Source organism: Xenopus laevis, chromosome 9_10L, assembly GCF_017654675.1.
Source record: "Xenopus laevis strain J_2021 chromosome 9_10L, Xenopus_laevis_v10.1, whole genome shotgun sequence".
Classification (NCBI taxonomy): domain Eukaryota; kingdom Metazoa; phylum Chordata; class Amphibia; order Anura; family Pipidae; genus Xenopus; species Xenopus laevis.
Window position 1 is genome coordinate 27,890,867 of NC_054387.1, and position 23,454 is coordinate 27,914,320.

At 39.9% G+C, this 23,454-nt stretch overlaps 1 protein-coding gene across 4 annotated transcripts in view; it reads right to left on the reverse strand.

Annotated features, from left to right (window-relative positions):
* LOC108700989 (regulatory-associated protein of mTOR) overlaps positions 1-23,252 on the reverse strand; it is a 213,262-nt gene extending 190,010 nt beyond the window's left edge. For 2 of the 4 annotated variants that reach the window (XM_018235081.2, XM_018235080.2), the window contains exon 1: positions 22,992-23,252. In XM_018235081.2, the coding sequence (XP_018090570.1) occupies positions 22,992-23,147 (156 nt within the window). In that variant the 5' untranslated portion in view covers positions 23,148-23,252. The remainder of the gene's footprint in view (positions 1-22,991) is intronic. The other 2 variants (XM_018235083.2, XM_018235082.2) reach the window with 1 other exon arrangement.
* Between the last annotated feature and the right edge of the window lie 202 nt (positions 23,253-23,454).

The window sequence follows — 23,454 nt, forward strand, 5'->3', positions numbered from 1 at the left end:
GCGCCACATAGTTTGGTATATCTATGCATATTGGGCATCAAAGTGTTCAGTAGACACCTGGTGTTCATATTTAGGATGTTTTATGCTGATACGTTACGAAATGTGGGGCATATAATGGGGTAAAATTCAAGCTGACAATTTTCAGAAATTTGATAAAAACCGTTATGTTCAGCATTGCTTTGCAGTTTGGCAGTTTGCAGTAGAAACACTTATTTACCCATATTGGATTCGTCAGAATGTTTACTTTCTGAAAATATATGGTTTTCTGGGGTCTCTGTACTGTTAGGGGGGTCTAATGTCGCATAATACACACACCAGGTGCTTATATTGCAGCAGCCAGCGCGTCAGCTGTGAAAATGTATATACACTATTGTCATTTGGTGGTCTCTGTGCGCCACATAGTTTGGCATATCTATGCATATTGGGCATCAAAGTTTTCAGTAGACCCTTGGTGTTCATATTTAGGATGTTTTATGCTGATACGTTACGAAATGTAGGGCATATAATGGGGTAAAATTCAATCTTTCTGACGATTTTCAGAAATTTGATAAAAACCGTTATGTTCAGCGTTGCTTTGCAGTTTGGCAGTTTGCAGTAGAAACACATATTTACCCATATTGGATTCGTCAGAATGTGTACTTTCTAAAAATATATGGTTTTCTGGGGTCTCTGTACTGTTAGGGGGGTCTAATGTCGCATAATACACACACCAGGTGCTTATATTGCAGCAGCCAGAGCATCAGCCGTGAAAATGTATATACACTATTTTCATTTGGGGATCTCTGTGCGCCACATAGTTTGGTATATCTATGCATATTGGGCATCAAAGTGTTCAGTAGACCCCTGGCGTTCATATTTAGGATGTTTTATGCTGATAAGTTACGAAATGTGGGGCATATAATGGGGTAAAATTCAAGCTTTGTGACGATTTTCAGAAATCTGATAAAAACCGTTACGTTCAGCATTGATTTGCAGTTTGGCAGTTTGCAGTAGAAACACTTATTTACCCATATTCGATTCGTCAGAATGTGTACTTTCTGAAAATATATGGTTTTCTGGGGTCTCTGTACTGTTAGGGGGGTCTAATGTCGCATAATACACACACCAGGTGCTCATATTGCAGCAGCCAGCGCATCAGCCTTGAAAATGTAAATACACTATTGTCATTTGGGGGTCTCTGTGCGCCACATAGTTTGGTATATCTATGCATATTGGGCATCAAAGTGTTCAGTAGACCCCTGGCGTTCATATTTAGGATGTTTTATGCTGATACGTTACGAAATGTGTGGCATATAATGGGGTAAAATTCAAGTTTTGTGACGATTTTCAGAAATTTGATAAAAACCGTTATGTTCAGCATTGCTTTGCAGTTTGGCAGTTTGCAGTATAAACACTTATTTACCCATATTGGATTCGTCAGAATGTGTACTTTCTGAAAATATATGGTTTTCTGGGGTCTCTGTACTGTTAGGGGGGGTCTAATGTTGCATAATACACACACCAGGTGCTTATATTGCAGCAGCCAGCGCGTCAGCAGTGAAAATGTATATATGCTATTGTCATTTGGGGGTCTCTGTGCGCAACATAGTTTGGTATATCTATGCATACTGGGCATCAAAGTGTTCAGTAGACCCCTGGCGTTCATATTTAGGATGTTTTATGCTGATAAGTTACGAAATGTGGGGCATATAATGGGGTAAAATTCAAGCTTTGTGACGATTTTCAGAAATCTGATAAAAACCGTTACGTTCAGCATTGCTTTGCAGTTTGGCAGTTTGCAGTAGAAACACTTATTTACCCATATTGGATTCGTCAGAATGTTGTCTTTCTGAAAATATATGGTTTTCTGGGGTCTCTGTACTGTTAGGTGGTCTAATGTCGCATAATACACACACCGGGTGGTTATATTGCAGCAGCCAGCGCTTCAGCGGTGAAAATGTCTATACATATTGTCATTTGGGGGTCTCTGTGCGCCACATAGTTTGGTATATCTATGCACATTGGGCATCAAACTGTTTAGTAGACACCTATGTTTATTTTTAGGATGCTTTATGCTGGTAATGATACATGGACAATACGATGCTGGAAAGTTGAAGCTTTGAGGCAATTTCCAGATATTTCACCCAAACCGCCAAATTTGGCAAAGCCTTGCGACTCAGTAGTTTGGAGCAGAAAGGCATAGGTACCCATTTTAGATTCTGTAGAATGTGTACTTTCCAAAAATATATGGGTTTTGGGGGGTAAACATATATTTCTGTGTTTTTACCCCACAAAAATGCAGTCAATGTGTTGATTTTTCATTAGCTGAAGTTACCCACGGGACTGTTTGTATGCGCTAACTTCATTTTGGGGCCTCTAAATGCCAGATACTTTGGTAAACTTATGAACAATGGCCACCAAACTGTTTGGAGGAACCCTGGCAATCATATTTAGGGTGCTTTTTCTTAGTACGTAATGACACATGGGTGATATGGTGCTGGGAAGTTGAAGCTTTGAGGCAATTTTCAGATATTTCACCAAAACCGACAACTTTGGGAAAGCCTTGCGACTCAGTAGTTTGGAGCAGAAAGGCATGGGTACCCATTTTAGATTCTGTAGAATGTGTACTTTCCAAAAATGTATGGGTTTGGGGGGTAAACATATATTTCTGTGTTTTTACCCCACAAAAATGCAGTCAATGTGTTGATTTTTCATTAGATGAAGTTACCCACAGGACTATTTGTATGCGCTAACTTCATTTTGGGGCCTCTAAATGCCAGATACTTTGGTAAACCTATGAACAATGGCCACCAAACTGTTTGGAGGAACCCTGGCAATCATATTTAGGGTGCTTTTTCTTAGTACATAATGACACATGGGTGATATGGTGCTGGGAAGTTGAAGCTTTGAGGCAATTTTCAGATATTTCACCAAAACCGACAACTTTGGGAAAGCCTTGCGACTCAGTAGTTTGGAGCAGAAAGGCATGGGTACCCATTTTAGATTCAGTAGAATGTGTACTTTCCAAAAATATATGGGTTTGGGGGGTAAACATATATTTCTGTGTTTTTACCCCACAAAAATGCAGTCAATGTGTTGATTTTTCATTAGATGAAGTTACCCACAGGACTATTTGTATGCGCTAACTTCATTTTGGGGCCTCTAAATGCCAGATACTTTGGTAAACCTATGAACAATGGCCACCAAACTGTTTGGAGGAACCCTGGCAATCATATTTAGGGTGCTTTTTCTTGGTGCGTAACGATACATGGGTGATATGGTGCTGAGAAGTTGAATTTTTGAGGCAATTTTCAGATATTTCACCAAAACCGACAATTGTGGGAAAGCCTTGCGACTCAGTAGTTTGGAGCAGAAAGGCATGGGTACCCATTTTAGATTCGGTAGAATGTGTACTTTCCAAAAATATATGGGTTTTGGGGGGTAAACATATATTTCTGTGTTTTTACCCCACAAAAATGCAGTAAATGTGTTGATCTTTCATTTGCTGAAGTTACCAACGGGACTGTTTGTATGCGCTAACTTCATTTTGGGGCCTCTAAATGCCAGATACTTTGGTAAACTTATGAACAATGACTACCAAAATGTTCAGAGGAACCCTGGCAATCATATTTAGGGTGCTTTTTCTTAGTACGTAATGATACATGGGAGATATGGTGCTGGGAAGTTGAAGGTTTGAGGCAATTTTCAGATATTTCACCAAAACCGACAATTTTGGGAAAGCCTTGCGACTCAGTAGTTTGGAGCAGAAAGGCATGGGTACCCATTTTAGCTTCAGTAGAATGTGTACTTTCCAAAAATATATGGGTTTGGGGGGTAAACATATATTTCTGTGTTTTTACCCCACAAAAAATGCAGTCAATGTGTTGATTTCTCAGTAGCTGAAGTAAAGTCCTGAACAATTTGGATGTGCTAACTTCATATTGGTGTCTCTAAATGCCAGATACTTTGGTAAACCTATGCATAATGGGTATCAAACTGTTCAGTGGACCCCTGGCAATCATATTTCAGGTGCTTTTTCTTGGTACCTAATATAGTTTGGGATATGCGGAGCAGCAAAATAAAACCTTTGAAATGATTTTTCAGAATTTTGAATTTTTTTTTGAAAAACCGCTATGTTCAGACAAGCTTTTATGTTTGGTAGTTGGGAGTAGAGAGACATAGTTACCCATTTTGTAATCGGCAGAATGTGTACTTTTCAAAAATGTATGGTTTTCTGGGGTAAACCTACGGTTTCAGGATTTTTTGCCTTGGAATCTAAAGCATGCCGTTTTCTGCCTTAGTGCTTTCAAAATTCGGTAATATACTGCCGGGAGTTTTTGCTGTACAGAAATCCTAAATCTCCCTAAAACTATACATATCTGGTATTGGCACATTCGAGAGACATAAGGCTTTCCAAATCAGTTGGATTTTCATCCGTAACATGAAATATTTTTCTGGTATAAATTGATATACGATGAAAAATGGTAATTTTTCTTTTTTTTTTGGTATTTAGTACTATAAATTTTTTTGCACAGGTGGAAATACATGAAAACTCAGGCAGATTTAGAAAGCTCAGTTTCTCCCGAAAAAAACAATGTATAGTTTTCCTAGGTAAACTATAGGTTTCCCCTCAGAAAATGCCCCTAAAGTGAGAGAGCACAAAATGTTTCAAAAACGGCTGGCATTTCGCGTAACCAAAATGTGAAATTCTGCTGGCACTTAAAGGGTTAAAATGTTCACCTACTGGTGTGCAATTTTTTATTGTTTATTGTGAACCAGTGGTGATTGGTTCTTTTTCTGAGGCTTTGGTTCTTTTTCTTTCTCCGTAAATGCCTCTTGTTGGACACTTTGTGCATGTTATTGCATTAACCACATTGCTGGATAAGCAGGTGTAGTGGTCGTGTATATAGTATTCCTCTATTGTGCCAGGAATTTGTACTCTGTCTGCGGAGAGGATGTGTGGGCATGTCTTATATCTCTTTCTTCCACATGGGTGGGTCCCATTGTTTGTGGGTCCTGAAAGTGAGCTTCTAATAATGAGTTTCCTTGGGTTTGGAGGTTGCCTAAATGCCAGAAGAGGTGGATCAGAAAATATAGTATGTAGTCTGTTGTCTTTTTGTAGTGTGCCTTGTAAGTCTCTGGCTATTTTTCTAAGGGCCTTTAGCTGTGGGTTGTAGGTTGTAACAAGTGGTACCCGATCTGTTTCTCTTTTTTGTTTGTATTTCAGTAGTTGGCTTCTAGAGACCTTGGTGGCTCTGTGTATGTTGTGGTCTTTGACCCTTGGGTTATAGCCTTGGTCAATGAAGTCTTCTGAGGATTTCAAGGTACTGATCCCTTTCTGAGGTGTCAGAACAGATTCGGTTGTAGCGTAAGGCCTGGCTGTAGATGATGGCATGTTTCGTTTGGTCTGGATGGAAGCCGTCATACATCAAGTAGGATGGTTTGTCTGTGGGTTTCCGATATATGGTGGTATGTAAGGTGTTGTCTTTGATATAAATAGTCGTGTCCAGAAAGTGGATGTGGCTTGAGGAGTGGACTAATTTGAAGTAGATGGTGGGGTGATAGTTATTAAACTGTTCGTGGAATCGGATGAGTTTTTGCTCAGTATCTGTCCAAATGATGAGGATGTCATTAATATACCGGAAATATGCTAGGGGTTTTGTGGTGCAGGAGGCAAGGAAATCTTGTTCTAGTTTCGCCATGAAAAGTTTAGCATACTGGGGTGCAAACCGGGTTCCCATACTTGTCCCCATCTGCTGTAGGTACAATGGCAGCAGCAAGGCATAAATAACAGAGAAATTTCTTTCAGCTCCTGTGCAAAAATGTTAGGCTTTGTGCACTTTTAAATGCAGCATTTCAGGAGGGGGGTATAGGAAAATAGTATCAGCTAATTTGTGTTTTATATGGTTCCTTCTCCTTTAACGCCCTGCTTTTCTAATTGTTTATAGCTGGCAAACTGAACAATAGGAAGGCAGGCATGTTGTGTATGGATCCTCGTATCCATCCAGTAAGAATGTGGGATAAAGAGTTGGATACATAAAGTAGTGGTTGGTATAGAAAAATCACATTCAGATAATATCACTTCTCATACATATAGTAAGCCTAAGCAGAAAAAAACGGTTACGTGCTTGTAGACATAAAAAACACCACATCTAACATTGAATCAGACTGTTATGTAAAAAAATCAACATTATATGGCACTTCATTTTGACAAACCTAACTTAGCTAGTTTTGTAAAATGTTACGAAAATTCAGAAAAATCAGTTCAAAGTTTTAGTATGCAGTAGTGATGTGCGGTCGGGTAAAACCCACACCTGACCCGAACCCAACCTCCCTCCACCTGCCCACGCCAGACTTCCGGGTTCCTTTTGTAGACCTGTACAGACCCGCCGATGACATCAGAAAAGGGGCGAGCAGGCGCGCATCTATATAAGCGGAAGCCTGAAGCCGTCAATTTAAGGTGGCGGGCTGGGAGAGCAGGAAGAAGAGCTCAACCCCACCCGCCACCTTCAAATGGGGGTGCGAGGTTGGCCTCAACCAGCGGGTCCCACGGGTATCAGGCAGACTTGCACATCACTAGTCTGCAGTATCTTAATAACCACATATCATTAGGTACCAATATAAAACAAAATAAATATAAATGACAGTGGTTTTATGTGGGGTGAAGCCAAAAAATATGTTAACCGAAAAATATGTTCACCCCAGAAAACCATATATTTTGGAAAGTACACAATCATCAAAATTCAAAATGGATAGACATCTTTCTACACTAATCTACCAAGCCACAAAGCTTTTCTAAAAGTAGTGTTTCAGATTAACACTATTAGCATTTTACAGCATCGCCAAACGTCATAATGTACGGAGGAGATAAAACATCATAAATATGAATGCCAGGGGTCCACCAAACAGTTTGATGTGCAATATGGAATCCATTATCGGGAAACCCATTATACAAAAAGTTCTGAATTATGGGAAGGCCATCTGCCATAGACTACATTTTAAACAAAAAAATTCAAATTTTCCAAAAATTTTTCATATTTCTCTATAATAATAATAATAATAATAATAATAATAATAATAATAATAATAATAATAATAAAACAGTACATTGTCCCAACCAAGATATAATTAAAGGAATTATTCAGCATAAAAATATATACTAGGTAAATAATAGGCTGTCCAAAATAAAAAATGTTTTCAATATAGTTAGTTAGCCAACAATGTAATGTATAAAAGCTAGAGTGACTGGATGTCTAACATACCAGATCAGAACAAAACTTCCTGCTTTGCAGCTCTTTTGGTTTCCACTGATTGGTTACCAGGCAGTAACCAATCAGTGACTTGAGGGGGGGGCATGGTCCATGTGGCCCCCCTTCAAGTCACTGACTAACTCACATCCAGTCATTCCAGCCTTTATACATTACATTTTTACCTAACTAACTATATTAAAAACATTTACCTAGTTTTGATTTTTACACTGAACTGTTCCTTTAAACCTTACTCAAGGCAAAACAATCTTATTAGATGTATTTAATCTTTAAATGTTTTTAGTAAAGGTAAAGGAATTTAGGGCTAAATTATAAGATCTCTTATACGGAAAACCCCAAGTCCCAAGAATTCTGGATAACAGGTCCCATACCTGTACCTCCAAATGAAGATCCAGCATATTAATTTTCATGGCAGATACTCTGGTCTCTGCAAAATAAGCACCCTGAATGCTTATTATATGTCCTAAGACCTGCAAACAGTAGAAAGACAGCCCCCCCCCCCCCCAAAAAAAACAACTAATTTTCTTGACAATGACACATTCCCCCTGTAGTAGGGGAGGGGTCTTCTTGGACAGGTGAAATATCCAAGGCTACAGTTTGTTTTTCACATAGCTTGGTCTAAATGACTTACAGTTGTATTTAAGAAATATTATGTAGCGCTATAGTAAACTGCTTTGTGCGAGGGCAGTTCTAGCTACTTTTCTTTGTGGGCTGATACCTCAGATGAGTTCTCTTTCTCAGGGGCAAGCCCTAGCAATGCGGTGGAGGCAGGGTGTATTGTGACTGTAACTGGGTGCGACAGCACAATGATGGGTGCCAGTAGTACTTTAACGGTTGAACATAGAACTGTATTTATTGAACAATGGCACATAGATCATTTAGCGCATTGATCCACAATGGAGTATAGAACATACACAGCAGCATAAAGGAAGAATATACTCACAGCACGTATAGGCTGAATCCCCACAGGCTAGGGAATATACAGCAGAGAGTAAGTTGACAGCATGGGTATTGCCCAGTTTTCAGGATATCTTCCAGTGGCAGACTAGGGGAAATCCTATCATCCCTATCTCAATGCTTGGTTCCTTACTCCGGGTCAGTAATACCCTGGGATCTTAATCCCTCTAATCTCCTTGGTGGAGCCTTGAGCTGCTCAACTAAATAACCTCTCTATCACTCCTAGAGTGATCTATAATTGAGTATAGCTGTCTAATTACTAGGGCCAAGGCGCCTAGGGTCGACACTACCCATTCCCTTCCAGCCTGCTTGGTTGGGCTAAAGCAATGGACCCAGACCTCATGGTTCCTAAACCTTTTATACTCTGGCACAGTGCCATCTGGTGTACACTGTTTGAATTACAGGGGTTACATAAGCACAAGGTCCCCATAAGGACCCACTGAGGTGTCCATATAACTAGAGATGTGCCTGTCTGTAAAGTGTAAGGGTGTCTAAGATTTTCACATCCCAACAATTACATATAAATATAATTTCTGTAGTTCTCTATCTTTGTTTTCTCTAGTGCTTCTGGAGTTTGTTCTTGTGCGCTGCCTATAGATAAATGGTGCTGAACTCCTGAACACTGAGAAGTATGCGCAAAACCCAGGCATAAATTTATTTCAAGAACCCAATGCTGCTGTAATGTAGTGGTGTCAGCAGTACATTTAAGGTGAAAAAAATTGTAGCATTGCTGAGTACTCTATATGCTCTTATTTGTTTTTAAAATGGGCAAGAGCTCACAACCAATTAGATTTTCCAAAGTATTATTGTATTCTGCAGTGCTCATGCCTACAAATGTAGACATCTTTTAAACTTTTAAATAAAGTTCCTCACATATATTGCAGAATTCTTGTCTTATCATACACAGTGTGTATTGTTTTTAAACCCCAAAACATGCCAGTATATTGCCTGCTTAAACCTTACAGGTAACATAATGCTATTTATCGTCAATAGCTTACCAACTCCCTTAAAATTGCTTTACAGCTGCTAATAATCTGCAGTTTGAAGACCGTTTATTTGCAGAGGACATCAGTAAATTGCCATCACTGCTTTCCAAATGGTGGTTTCTCTGTTGAACATGATTTAAAATACGTTTATCATGTATAGGCATAACTATATTTCATACTATTGACAGTATTAAAAGCAACACCCATTCCAATATATCAAAGGTACAATTACAATCCTATAAATAATTATACCATGAAGATCATGAAAAAAAAAAATCTGTGCAGTAATATTTTGTGCATGGCCTTCTATTCTGAAAATAGTATGTACTGGAAGCAGTAATAGAAGTGCTTGTGTCCAAATATTTGCTTAATATGTTTGCATTATCAGAGACGGGTGGGCACAGTTTATGAAGCAAGATTGTGTTCTTAATATGCACGCAGGAAAAAATGTAAGAATACTCTACTTATAGTTATAATTACAAAATTTCTATTGTGGCTAAGGACAAATCAAAACACAGCAAAGTATGAAAATTTGTATTTGCTAGAGTGGTTTCTCATTTAATAAAACAAAATGAGATTTACACAATGGAGCACAAATCAAATTCCAGAATTCAGAAGAAATATATGGTTCTCTTTCCCTGAATTTATAGTACAAATCAATAACACAAAGCCACTACCAGGCATAACAAAAACATGGGGAAAAGTACAGAGAAAACATGAACATTACAATAAACAAAAAGACTAGCCCAAAGCACTTCATGGATAATTAACCCAACGCAATCTGTTCACCATCATGATTGATTTGTTTCATCATAATTGCTGAATATTGCTTCTTCTTAGTAAAGAGCTCAGGAATCCTCAGTGGAATACTCCTGTATCATATCTAATATAGCTATTTTGTTTTGACACAATTTAGGCTTATGGCACATGGGGTGCTCATGGCCTTGAGAAAAATAATTATGGAGTCTTGGTTAGCAAGATTAGTTTTAAAACTGGTTGCACATGAATGATAACCTCATACTGTGCATGTATGGGGTAATTTGTGGCTGGATGTGGATGTGTGACTAAACTGCCCTAATGTCCAATCAATAATAACGCAAATCAATTATATGAAAACTCCAGCCCTTTGTCATGGTCTAGTCAGCATTACTCATTATAGTTAACTTAATGATACCTATTAATTATCTCAACCAATATAAAAGCACTGAAAGGTAAAGTTAATTCTCACTATCCATAAATATAATGTACCACCAACAAGCTATAGCCAACTATACTTTCCAATATCAAAAGGATTTTGTTGGGATCAGTATAAGTGGACAAGTAAACTCTGAAAAGCATGTCTTAGTTGTAGCAATTGATATGATGGTAACAGAGGCAGCTAGGCTTTCTCTTGAATCTATGTACACGTGGGGAAGGAGGAATGTTCGATAAGATCCCCAAATATTTTAATGCCATGGTGACTGCAAAAAACTGTGACAAACAGGTGTTGCCCCAGAGTTGTAGTCATAAGTAGTTGAAGTGGGTGATTTGAAAGTGTAGTGCTATAGTCCAGGTCTTATGCTGGTTAGTAAGCATCCTTTTCAGTGTTGCTGTATCCATACAAACAGTTGATATGGTCATCAGCCCCTATGAGATATTTAAACTATTTTTTGGCCAGATATTATATGGGTAGGTCTGTCGGGTGCCCCATACACGGGTACATAAGCTGGCGACTAAAATTGAAAGAGCCAAATGGCAGCTAAAATCTACCTGTATATGACCACCTTCAGAATAAACCTTCCACTCTGTGCAAACACAATAATTACATAGTTTTTCCAATAATGCTCTACTTTATTTAAAATGTGAACAGATTTTTCATGCACCAACATTTATTTTTGACATTTTACTACAGGTATGGGACCCGTTATCCGGAAACCCATAAACTCCACTATAATCACATAATCCAAATTTTTAAAAATGATTTCCTTTTCTTCTGTAATAATAAAATAGTATCTTGTAGTGGATCAAAACTAAGATATTATTAATCCTTATTGGAAGCAGAACGAGCCTATTGGGTTTATTTACGATTTGTACGATTTTCTAGTAGACTTAAGGTATGAAGATCCAAATTACGGAAAGACAAATTATCCGGAAACGCCCAGGTCCCGAGCATTCTGTATTATGTTTAATCTGCTTAGAAACATTTATTATCTGGCTATGTGTAGGTCCAAGCAGTCTTCGTACGATTTTCCCACCAACCTATATTACAACACAATTCCTAAGAGTCAGTGAGCTGTGTCAAATGTGAATAAAAAGAGAATGGGATGATTTGCAAATCACTTGAACCCTATATTTAACTGAAAATAGTACGACATCTCAAACGGTGATACCATTTGATTTTATTGTGTTAAAAATATATGCTCGGGGGGGCGTGGCCATGACGCTGACCTGAGGAGACGAAGATTACCAGTGCTCCGCCACCGACGGTCCCTTATAGCTACAAGTTGAGCATTTTACCCGCAGAACTTTCGGCTGAAATATACCATTAAGCTCTCCTGATTATGACAAGAGGAGGTAAGCCAAAAAAATCGGCCCCCAAGAGCAAAGAACCGCTCACACAGACACTGAGACAGCGAGCTAGTACGGCAGCCAAAATGGCCGACGATGCAATTGCCTCTCCTCTGACCTCCCCTCTGGCAGAATCGGAACCAGAGACTACCACGGCTTACTCCGGTGACGCAGTCTTAATTTCCAGATTCAAACAACTTTTACATACCGAGTTATCAGCAGTCGCCAACAAGATCACGGACCACATGACGCAGGAACTGCGCGACCTCGGTAATAGAACGGCGGCAGTGGAAGACAAGGTCCTGACCAAAGTCAATACCCATGACCTGCAAATCGCAAAGCTCCAACAACAATTGTTGGACCTTCAAGACCAGATGGAGGACTCTGAAAATAGGTCACGGAGGAATAATATAAGAATCAGAGGCCTCCCAGACACAGTTCAGGACCTGGACCTTGAAATCTCACAACTCCTCACGGAGCTTCTTCCAGAAACTTCTCCGGGCCACCTCATCCTGGATAGGGTTCATAGAGCCCTGGGACCCAGGCAACAAGGTGCCCCACCAAAGGATATCATCGCCAGGATGCATTATTTTACCTCCAAAGAGGTGGTCATGATGGCCTCCAGAGCCGCTACTCATTTGGAATACAAAGTCCACAAATATTCTATCTATGCCGATCTAGCTGCTGCCACGATCCAGCGGATCTCTTGGTCACGCACCGGATCAGGTACAGATGGGGTTACCCATTTAAACTAACTTTTACTCTACAAAATCGACAGCATACCGTTACCAACCCACAAGATGGCATGCAGCTTCTTCACCATTTGCAATTGGCAGACCCCCTGCCAAATTCTCGGAATTCTTCATCCCCAGCTAAAGGCACTAGTGATCACCCGATTGCCCCCCTATGGAATGCCAGTCCTACCCGGGACACTTGAGTGACTTACATTGTGGTTAATATCTTTCTTCTATTATACAATGTTGGGGCCATCCGGTTGGTGCCCCCCCCCCCCACAAACAGGCCTACTTGTCACCTTTACTGGCTAACAAGTAAGCCCTGTTTACTAATGTAGGCACTTCTACCTAAAGTGCCTTTTGTACAGTGTTATGTTGATGTTTGCACAGTTATTGTTTTGCCGCACATTATGGAAAAGAGTACGTGTATTTTACTGCACTTTCTATCTATTGTTTTGACAAGAAAATGGCATTATTATGTGTAACTCATAATGTAAAGGGATTCAATTCCCCACTAAAAAGATCTAAGCCTTTAGACAGTATAACCAAATGAAAGTGGACTTAATTTTTTTGCAGGAGACTCATTTCTCTAGAACTTCCTTTCCAAAATACTTTCACTATGCTTACCGCAAGGTGTACCTGGCCTCTTCGGAGAGTAAAAATGGGGGGTTGCTATCTGTGTGCATAATAGAATTAATTTCCGTTTAGACTCTTCCAAAACAGATCTAGAAGGGAGATATTTAATTCTAAACGGTTACACACAGGATACTTTAATAACGTTGGGAGTGGTGTACGGCCCAAATGAAAACCAAAAGACATTTTACAACAAATTTTTCCCCCTTTTAGAGGAATTCAGTAGCGGCCCAATTTTGCTTGGTGGGGACTTTAACGAAGTTGTGAACCCTGCTAATGACAGACACACTACAGCTACTTCACGAACTACTAGATCCAGGAACCCGCATTACTTTGCAAAATTACTAGAAAAGAATAGACTTGTGGATGTCTGGCGAGAATGTTATCCCCAACTCAAAGACTACACTTATTTCTCCCCTCCCCATAACTCTAACTCAAGAATAGATATGTTTGTCTTGGACCAAAAGTTACTGCCACGAATCACCCAGTCTAACATCCGTACCTGTGTTTGGTCTGATCACTCCCTAGTAACTCTGCATATTTCCAATCTAGTGGATAGACCCTCTACTTACCGTTGGAGACTCGATGACAGTATGCTGTCTGAACCCCAAATAAAAGATACCATAGAAAACTAATTGAAACAGTATTTTCTAATTAATGATACCTCTGATGTTACTAGCCCCACATTATGGTCTGCCCACAAAGCCTACATTAGAGGCATCTTTATACAAACAAAGGAGAGACTAACAAAGGCAAAAAGCTATCTGACCTCTCCCTACTATTGCAAACAAAAGAGGAGCAGCTCAAGCTCATCCCTAATAATGCCCCACTCAGAAAACAGGTTGAAGTACCGCGAACTGAAATAAACCTCTTGCTTACCGAAAAGGATGTCAGAAAACTGCAATGGGTGAATCTAAAATTTTTCCATAAGGCCAACAAAGCTGATACCATGCTAGCTCGTAGATTGTCTAACAAATCTTTACAATCCCCTTTTACTCGGATTAGAAATAGCAATGGCCTCTTAACTGCTAATCCAATCAAAATAGTTGAAGAATTTAGCTCCTTTTATCAATCCCTTTATCAAGCACAAGCCTTAAAGGAGGAGAAAATAGACTCCTTTTTAGGGAACCTCGATATCCCCTCTCTTTCACAAACCCAGAAAGAGTCCCTAATGTCTCCCATTGACTCACAAGAAATCTTAGTGGCAATAAAAACACTGAAAATGAAAAAATCCACGGGTCCAGATGGCCTTACTGGAAAATATTATAAGACCTTTGGCCCCCTATTGATCCCGAGATTACACAAACTGTTCAACGATATTCAACTGGGCCTCCATAAATTCCACTCTGAAACACTGGCCTCACATATTGCAGTAATTCCCAAACTAGATAAGGACCACTCCAACTGTAAAAATTTTAGGCCCATCTCAATATTGAACCTGGACATTAAATTGTTAGCAAAAATTATGGCCACAAGATTAAACGTTTTCCTAGGCCAACTAATCCACAAAAATCAGTCGGGATTCATCCCGAAACGGTAACTGACAACACCCGCAGATTAATTAACATTTTACACACAGCCAATACCCTCCATGCTCCTATCTTTAGATCTGGAGAAAGCTTTTGATACGATCTCCTTGTTATATTTACGTAAAACCCTTTCGCAACATAATTTCCCAGAGCCCTGCCTCAATGTTATCTTGGCTCTCTATGATGATCCTACAGCGCAGGTTCAGCATATGGGCTTTCTCTCATCTAAATTCTTGATAGGCCGGGGTACACGGCAGGGGTGCCCATTGTCCCCCCTCCTGTTTGCCCTAGCCATTGAACCTCTTGCAATTTCAATTAGAGCACATGCCCAAATTTCCGGAGTCAGAGTGGGAGATACAGATTATAAATGTGTATTGTATGCAGATGATATCTTGCTTTCCATATCTAAGCCTATGACATCTCTCCCTTTCCTATACAATTTACTACAGTCCTTTGCAACAGTCTCTGGACTCAACGTGAACGCCAACAAAACAGAAGCCTTAAGCATCAATCTTCCCCCCAGTTTGATAAAGCTACTTGAAATTAACTTTCAACTCCAATGGCAAACGCACAAATTAAGATACCTGGGTGTGGAATTACACCGCTTTCACAGGCTAACTACAACAAAATCTTTTACAAGATTCTACACCTAATAGTGATGGAGCAACCTTAAACTATCCTGGATGGGAAGAATCAATGCCCTAAAAATGTCAGCCTTTCCTCATCTACTGTATCTGTTCCGGACCCTCCCAGTTTCCCCCCCTACAGGCATGTTAAGCTCTCTACAAAAACAGATGAATAAATTTGTATGGGACGTTAAAAGAGCACGGTTAAAATTTTCAACAGCGACTAGACATCGCTCTAAAGGAGGGCTGGAAATCCCAGACCTGAGGAAATGTTATATTGCTGCCCAAGTTTGTCAGCTGCTCCACTGGCATGACTCCTCAGACAACCCAATATGGGCCACCATAGAGCAAGATACCCTCCCTGTAGGATCCCTACATAACCTGCTGTGGTCTAAACCTCCCACCAAAAGAGTTAACTACAATCCTATGATTTCACACTCTCTGGAAGTCTGGAAGTCGATCCCCCATACACATAAATTGTCTTCCTCTGATAAACCGGTGGTCAACTTTAACCTCAACTTTTTCTCCAGGGGCTCAGAAGGAATCTTTCCAGTGGTGGAAATTAAACAATCTCTGTAACATATATGCTCTGACTAAAACTAACAAACTATTGTCCTGGCAACAGCTACAAGACTCTTACAATGCCCCACAGAGCGAATATTATAGATACTTGCAAATCAGAAGCTATATATCTTCCCTACGGTCTGACAAAAAATTTCCTAACCCAACCATGTTTGAGAATATGTGTTTGCAAATACTTCCGCGGGAGAGGGCACTTTCTACTATATATGAGCACTTAATCCACCTGGCTCCTATCAAGGAATTAAGATTTATCAAACTTTGGGAAAAAGACTTACGTATCTGTATGGAGGCAGACCAATGGTCTGATATCATTAAAGACAATATACACTGCTCGGTGAACATTTCCATCCAGGAAACCTCCCAGAAAGTACTGCACCAGTGGTACATGGTCCCCTCTAAATTGGCAAAGTGGTACCCTACATGCTCCCCCCTGTGCTTTCGGAGCTGTGGCCACCACGGTTCGTTTTTACATATATGGTGGGAGTGCCCCAAGGCAGTCCATTTCTGGATATGAATATACACAATGATTACAAATGTGACAGGACTTTCAATAAAAAAGGATCCAGGGGAAGCATTGATCAACAAGCGAATCCCAGGAATTAACACATTCACCAGGAAATTAATAACGCATATTTTCTCTGCCTCCAAACAGGTCATCGCAGCAGCCTGGAAGTCTCACATCTTGGACTTTCCTGAGGTTAAACGGAGGCTAGATAACGTCCTCATTCTGGAGAAACTAACTAGCTACACAAATGGTGCGCAGAAATCTTTCCACAAAGTCTGGTCCCCCTGGTTATCATACCGAAATATCTCTTTAACCTAAATGCTCTTAGTTGTCCTCCCACTCTGACTCAAGGTATACCCTAATTTTTCTTGACCCAATGCTGAACCTGTAAGTGCAGAAACGACGACAGTACTCACAAGTGTTAAAGGCAAATGTTTATTTGGTTTATCTGTTTCCTTTTGATCATTTCTTTTCTTCCTTTTCATTCTTCCTTTTTCTTTTATCTTTTGTATAATTTCCTTGCCTGCTACTTCGACTACTCTATTACACAACTCAGGAATGTATTTTATGTATCAATGTGACACAATACTGCTGCAGCCTGGGAATTGTACCCATTTTTGCTATATGCTGATCTTTGAAAATAAAAATTTTAAATACAAAAAAAAAAAAAATCAAGTTTCAAAAAAGTTGGGACAGATGGGTGGAACACTTTGCAGCCATTTAGGAACTGAGAACACCAAACTACTAGTTTTGAAAGTGAAATGTTGCCGGATATAGGACTATAGCTGCTCAACAGTTCAGGGTCTTCTTTATTGTATTTTTAGTCGAATAATGCGCCAAATGTTTTCAATGGGTAACAGGTCTGGACTGCAGTCAGGTCAAGTTTAGCACCAAACTCTTTTACTATGGAGCCATTCTGTTGCAATAAGTGCAAAATGCAAGGACAAGGCTGTCCCTGAAAAGGACGATGTCTGGATGGCAGCATATGCTGTTCGAAAACCTCTACACGCTGAGAATTTTACATTTTGATTTGTCACACCACAACACTTTACCTCAGTCTATCTTTACCCCATCTTAAATAAGCCCCATCTACACGCTGAGAATTTTACATTTTGATTTGTCACACCACGACACTTTACCTCAGTCTATCTTTACCCCATCTTAAATAAACCCCATCTTAAATAAGCCCCATCTTAAATAAGCCCCATCTTAAATAAACCCCATCTTAAATAAGCCCCATCTACACGCTGAGAATTTTACATTTTGATTTGTCACACCACGACACTTTATTTCAGTCTATCTTAACCCCATCTTAAATAAGCTTGGAGCAGAGAAGGCAGCGCTGGTTCTGGATCATGTTATATATATTGTTTCTTCTTTGCATTGTGGAGTTTTAACTTTCATTTGAGGATGCAGCGATGAACTGTGTCCACAAACAATGGTTTTCCAGAGCCCATACAGTGATTTCCACTATAGAAAAATGTCTGTTTTTAAAGGGGTTGTTCCAAACACTTGCCTCTGGTATTTGTCTGGAAACTCAGTAATCCAGATCCAGATTCTGAATGGTTACAATTTGCTACATTCGTTTATATATTTCTTAGCAGCATTTGTGAAATATTGGCAACTATTGTATCAGTCTTAACAGCTGCCTTTAAATGGGTTGTTCACCAGAAACAAAGACTTTTTTTTTCAATTACTTTCCATGATTTATTTTTACCTTGTTTCCAGAGTTAAAATTTAATGTTACTGTCTCTGGTGTTCCAGTCTGGCTGCTCAGTAATTCAAGTGCAGATTATAAACTGTTCTAATTAACATTAGTTGATACATTTCTCAGCAGCATTTTTGGAATATTAGCAACTTTTTTCAGTTCAATTGTTTTCAGATTGTTCACCAGAAATAAAGACTTTTTTAATTACATTCCATATTTTTATTTTTTACCTTGTTTCCAAAGTTGAAATTTAATGTTCTTGTCTCTGGTGTTTCAGTCTGGCTGCTAAGTAATTCATGTGTAGATTCTGAACTGTTCTAAATAACTACATTAGTTGATCCATTTCTTAGCATCTTTGGAATACTAGCAACTTTTGTATCATTTATAATAGCTGCCTTTAATGAAACTCAGGAATTCTACTCAGCAGGGACAAATGTATCAACTAAATGTGTAAATTTTGAAAAATTACAGCCCATGCAACTTCCCTCCAAGAACTGCTTCAGGGTGAACAATTAAACGTTACGCTTTAAAGGAAAATTCAACCCTAAAGTTAAAAAAACCCTACCCTACATTGACCCCCTCCCTCCCAGCCTAAGTGTTACCCTGGGCAAATGCTTTACTTACACGTCCGTGCAGATTCTGTCCATTTTCTTCTCTTTGGTAATCTTTGTGAAGTAAGTGCCGTATTGGCGCATGCACAGTTGGAGCAATTTTCTGTTTCTCGACAAATGCGCATGCGCCGAAACTCACGAAAATTGCCGAAGTGCCAGTCTCATCCCAAAGATTACCGAAGTGGGTGAAGATGGCTCCATTGAACTCCGCTGGACAGAATCTGCACGGGCATTTGCCTGGGGTAACACTTAGACTGAGGGGAAGGAGGGAGGGGGTCTATATAGGGTAGGGGTGGGGTTTTTTTAACTTTAGGGTTTAGTTCTCCTTTAAAGGGGACATATAGCATACATTTTCACAATGCATCAAACCATGTAAACTAATGTAAAAGAAGAAATAGTTTGTATTTAATACCTTTTGGATCAAAAATGAAAACTATGCTCATCCCTCCCCCTTTACAACTTCCTGTCCAGAACTTTCCTGTATCTGTCTTTGCAGCGCTCTTTCTGCCTTTGTTAAACAGCAGCCGCCACTGAGCGAGGCGTGGGCTTGTTTGTGATGTCACACTCAGTCCCTGCAGACATCTGTTAACTCTTACTGCTTGGTTTCCCTTCCCGGAATTGCTCCTTTCTCTACCTCTCTGACCTGTTCCTTTTCCCCTGCCCTCCTTGCATTGTTCCTTTCTCTCCCTCTCTGCCCTGTTCATTTAACCTCCTCTCTGCCCTGTTCGTTTTCCTCCCTCCTCCCTTTACTGCTTGTTCCTTTCCCTTGTCCTGCAATAATTGGGGGGGAAAACATAGTTCTGTATACATAAAACATATAATCTGCTACTAAAAGTATTTTATTCTTTTCTGGGGGCAATGTGCATCAGCAGTAGTGTAAATACCATAGTCATTTTCCACACAGTATTATGTATACAAAAAGCAATCAACATATTTTCAGTTTTCCTTTGTAACTCCCTGCATCTGTTATTATATGTTATACAATTTCAGAAAATCATCTGTAACTCCCTGCACCAAAACATAAATTGTGTACCTTGCAACTCACTGCACCCGACCATAAACTGTTCCACAACAGCTGCATTTCCCCTCGCAACTCCCTGCACATGATCATAAATTGTTCCAGAACAGCTGCATTTTACCTTGAAACTCCCTGCACCTAATCATAAATTGTTCTAGATGTATATTTGCTGTGCAACACAGGAGCATACTGTTGTACTTTAAATAAAATATTACTATTATATTACTATTACAGTTTGCATGAACCTTCACATCCATTTGTTATGATCGGTACCCAAAATCCAGAACCAATGCTAGGCTCCCTGGTCTCGGCTCTTGCTTCCACCTTCAACAGCCGCCTTTCACCTCGGGAGGAGCCCTCGGCTAATTGGATGCCGCCAGGTCTTATTAAGAGAGGAGCCAAGCTAAGGGTTCTGGACGAGCAGAGGGACACGATCCTTAGCAAAGTCTTTTTGGGCAAATGGTCTCAGTTCAAGGAACAGACAAAAGCGTAGTCAAATCAGGCTGGGTCGGTGTGGGCAGAATACAAGCGAAGTCGGACAGGCAAGGGTCAAAACCAGAAGATCAGATCATAAGAGTCAAGCCAGGCACGGGTCGGATAACGGATTTCAGAACAGTCGGATAACAGGCAGAGGTCGGGATCACAGAAGTCAGCAAAGTTAGACAGGCAGGGTCAAAACAGGAATCAGAATACAAATAGAATGCACCCAGGAACTCAGAAATTGAACCTAAGAAACGGGCAATAAGTTTGGATCAGAGGCCCCTTTAAATATTTGAATTTGGTGCCACTGGCGAGATGATGTCACGCGGCCGGCATGTAAAACAAGGAAATGGTCGGCAGCGCACACCATAGAGAAGCCGGCGCAGGAGCCGAAAGGACTACGGCTGAGGGCATCCCCGCAGCAGGCATCCCCGCCGGGCCCTAGTCCCCGCTAGACCACCAAGGTAAGCCCTTACACTATTGCTTTATGTTGAGCATTTAAGGTATGTTTATATAAGTGAATGATCAATCAGCAGCATAAGACAGTTATGTGCAGGCTAGGAACACACAGGGCAGAGGGTCAGAGGGGGAGGGATTTCCATGCAGACTTCAGCCTGTGCTGTGACCACTTCCTGTGAGGGAATGAACAGACACTCCCACTCTTCATTTCAGCCTAGCTTCTGACCTGTAAACATCTCTCTGCAGCTCTGATATAATGGCAGTTTTAGGAGGTCAAATGCTTTCAATACGTATTTTTTCTGCATCATTACATGTTTTAATGTTAGAAAGACACAAACAAACAGAAAGGAACTGGAAAAAGGCTTTATTTCTGGTGAACTATCTGAAAACAACTAGGTGTTGGAAAGTGAACAACCCGTTTAACAAAACTCAGGAATTGTGCTCAGCAGGACCAAAGATAAGACATGTGTCAAATAATGTATCAATTTAGAAAAGTTTACAGAGTGGGTGACCCTGATCCTAGAACTGCTTTAGACAAAAGAAGGTGAAAAATTAAACTTCAAGTTTCAATATTAGAAAAATTTGTAGAAAATAAATGAAAAAGGCCTTTATTTCTGGCGAGCTACTAAAAAACAACTGAACTTAAAAAAAGTGTTTGAAGGCAAACATCCCCTTTAATGTAGTGTCACCTAAGGGCCAAAACGTGTGACTTGTCACAAAACAAGGACGTCTAAAGCTGGCCATAGATGTTGAGATTTTTTAAAAGAGCAGATCCTGATCGTGAGACCACGATCTTCTCAGAACGATCGTACGAATTTACCATCAACTAAAAAGACCAATTTTCCAGGAAAACAAAGGGGAGCTGCCTGCTTGGCCCTGCAAACATAGATAGTTAGAATTTAATTTATAAATGTGCATTTACACCGTTTCAAAATAACTGTTGAGCCTGACCTGCCTTCTGTCATCTATCCATCAGATTTTGAAAGCAATACAATTATGTGCAATTTTACTTTTAATGTATTGTGCCCAACTTTTCTACTATATGATAGGAACCAAACCAATTTTTTGCCTGCAGGATACTGCTCCAGCTAGTCTAGCCAAAAACTGCATGTTCATTCTGTGGAGTTATATGGAAATCAAATAACCATTTAAAATACCAGACTTTCCTTATATTTTATTAGGTATGTGTTTAAATTTGTCAAATTAAAGCAATATTCCATAAAAGAATTAAAGAGTTTTAAAGTTGAAGGGGTTGTTCGTGTTGAGTTAACATTTAATATGATGTAGAGCAGGGGTGTCCAAATGGTAGATCGGGATCTTCCAGTAGACCTTTAATTGGTGATTAGTAGATCTCAAGACACTGTCAACAAACAGCTTGACTAAATTATCCTTCATTACCCTTCTGTTTTATTGTCATTCATTCTGTTAAGGTAACATAAGAAATAGCTGTTTTTTTAAATAAAGTAACAAATTTTCTTCTAAATTAATATAAAATGTAAGTTATAATTTCTATAGAACAGAATGCTAACAGTGATACTACAGATGTAGATCATAATGGGACAACATCACTAAACCCTGCATTAGTAAAGTATAGCAACTCCTGAAGTAGAGAGTGATACTCTGAGACAATTTGCAAATGGATTTCATTTTTAATTATTTGTGGTTTTTGATTTATTCATCTTTTAATTCAGCAGCTCTCCAGTTTGCAATTTCAGCAGTCTGATTGCTAGGGTCCAAATTACCCTAGCAACCAGAGGCAGCAAATAATTAAAAACCCTATAAAAAAAAAAAACAAGACAAGTTGAAAAGTTGGTTAGAAATGTCCATTATATAATACGCTAAAAGTTAACTTATAGGTGAACCACCCCATTACAGCCCCAAGTCTGGAATGGCGTCAGTGTCAATAACTGAACTGAAACAATGCCTTCCAGCACAAGTATCAGGACACAAAGTTGTCCATAAACGTGTCATCTGACTGCAGACCAATGAAACTTGCATCCATTTCCCCACACAACTACATTGCACACTATATAGGATGTTCAGACACAAGTCCAAACTGACATATGGATTACACAGCATTGATTTTACAGGCCTTAAAGCAACGATACATCCCATGGGCTGTGAATGCAAGACCTACCAATGTTGGCTGACGTTCCTTGTCCCTTCAGCCTGCTATACAGCGAATGGTCTTATCTCAGCAGCATGATCTGTGGCAGCCACTGCGTGCATGTGTCACTTTGCCCAGCCCCCCGTTAGTTCTCAAACCCGATCATATTACTATATCTACACCTTAGTTTACTGTTACAGAGCATGTAAACCAGTCTCATTCCTTTTAGACACTCCACACACATATCCCGCCATTCCCTTACCCGGTCCTTCATCCTCCAACTCTGTGCCAGGGACTTGCAGCCTTCGATCTTCTCACAATGCCGCTTCTTCATGAAAGCAGACGGCAAGTTCCAGTCGCTCAAATCGCTTTCTTCATCTTCCCCAACCAGTCCCAGGGCCGGTGTGTACAGCTCCATTCTTGGGCCTGCGTCAACCAATTTCGAGAAAACCAGCACAGGAACCACCTCAGTGTTGCGGCACGGGCGGCGCCATTTTGGAATGTTCCGTCATGCATTGCATCAACAGTAGCCGACTAGGGTCAAACATGCTGGTACTAGTTGACTCGAAGAAATTCATACGTTTGTGTATATATATTTGAGGCAGAACGAGCAATTTATTTTTTTAATGGGAAAATGTCCCTTCCGACTAATTCGTGGTGCATATACAAATATAATATGATAAATAATAGTGAAAACGTTTTACGCCTCACTCCTGAGCCAGCTC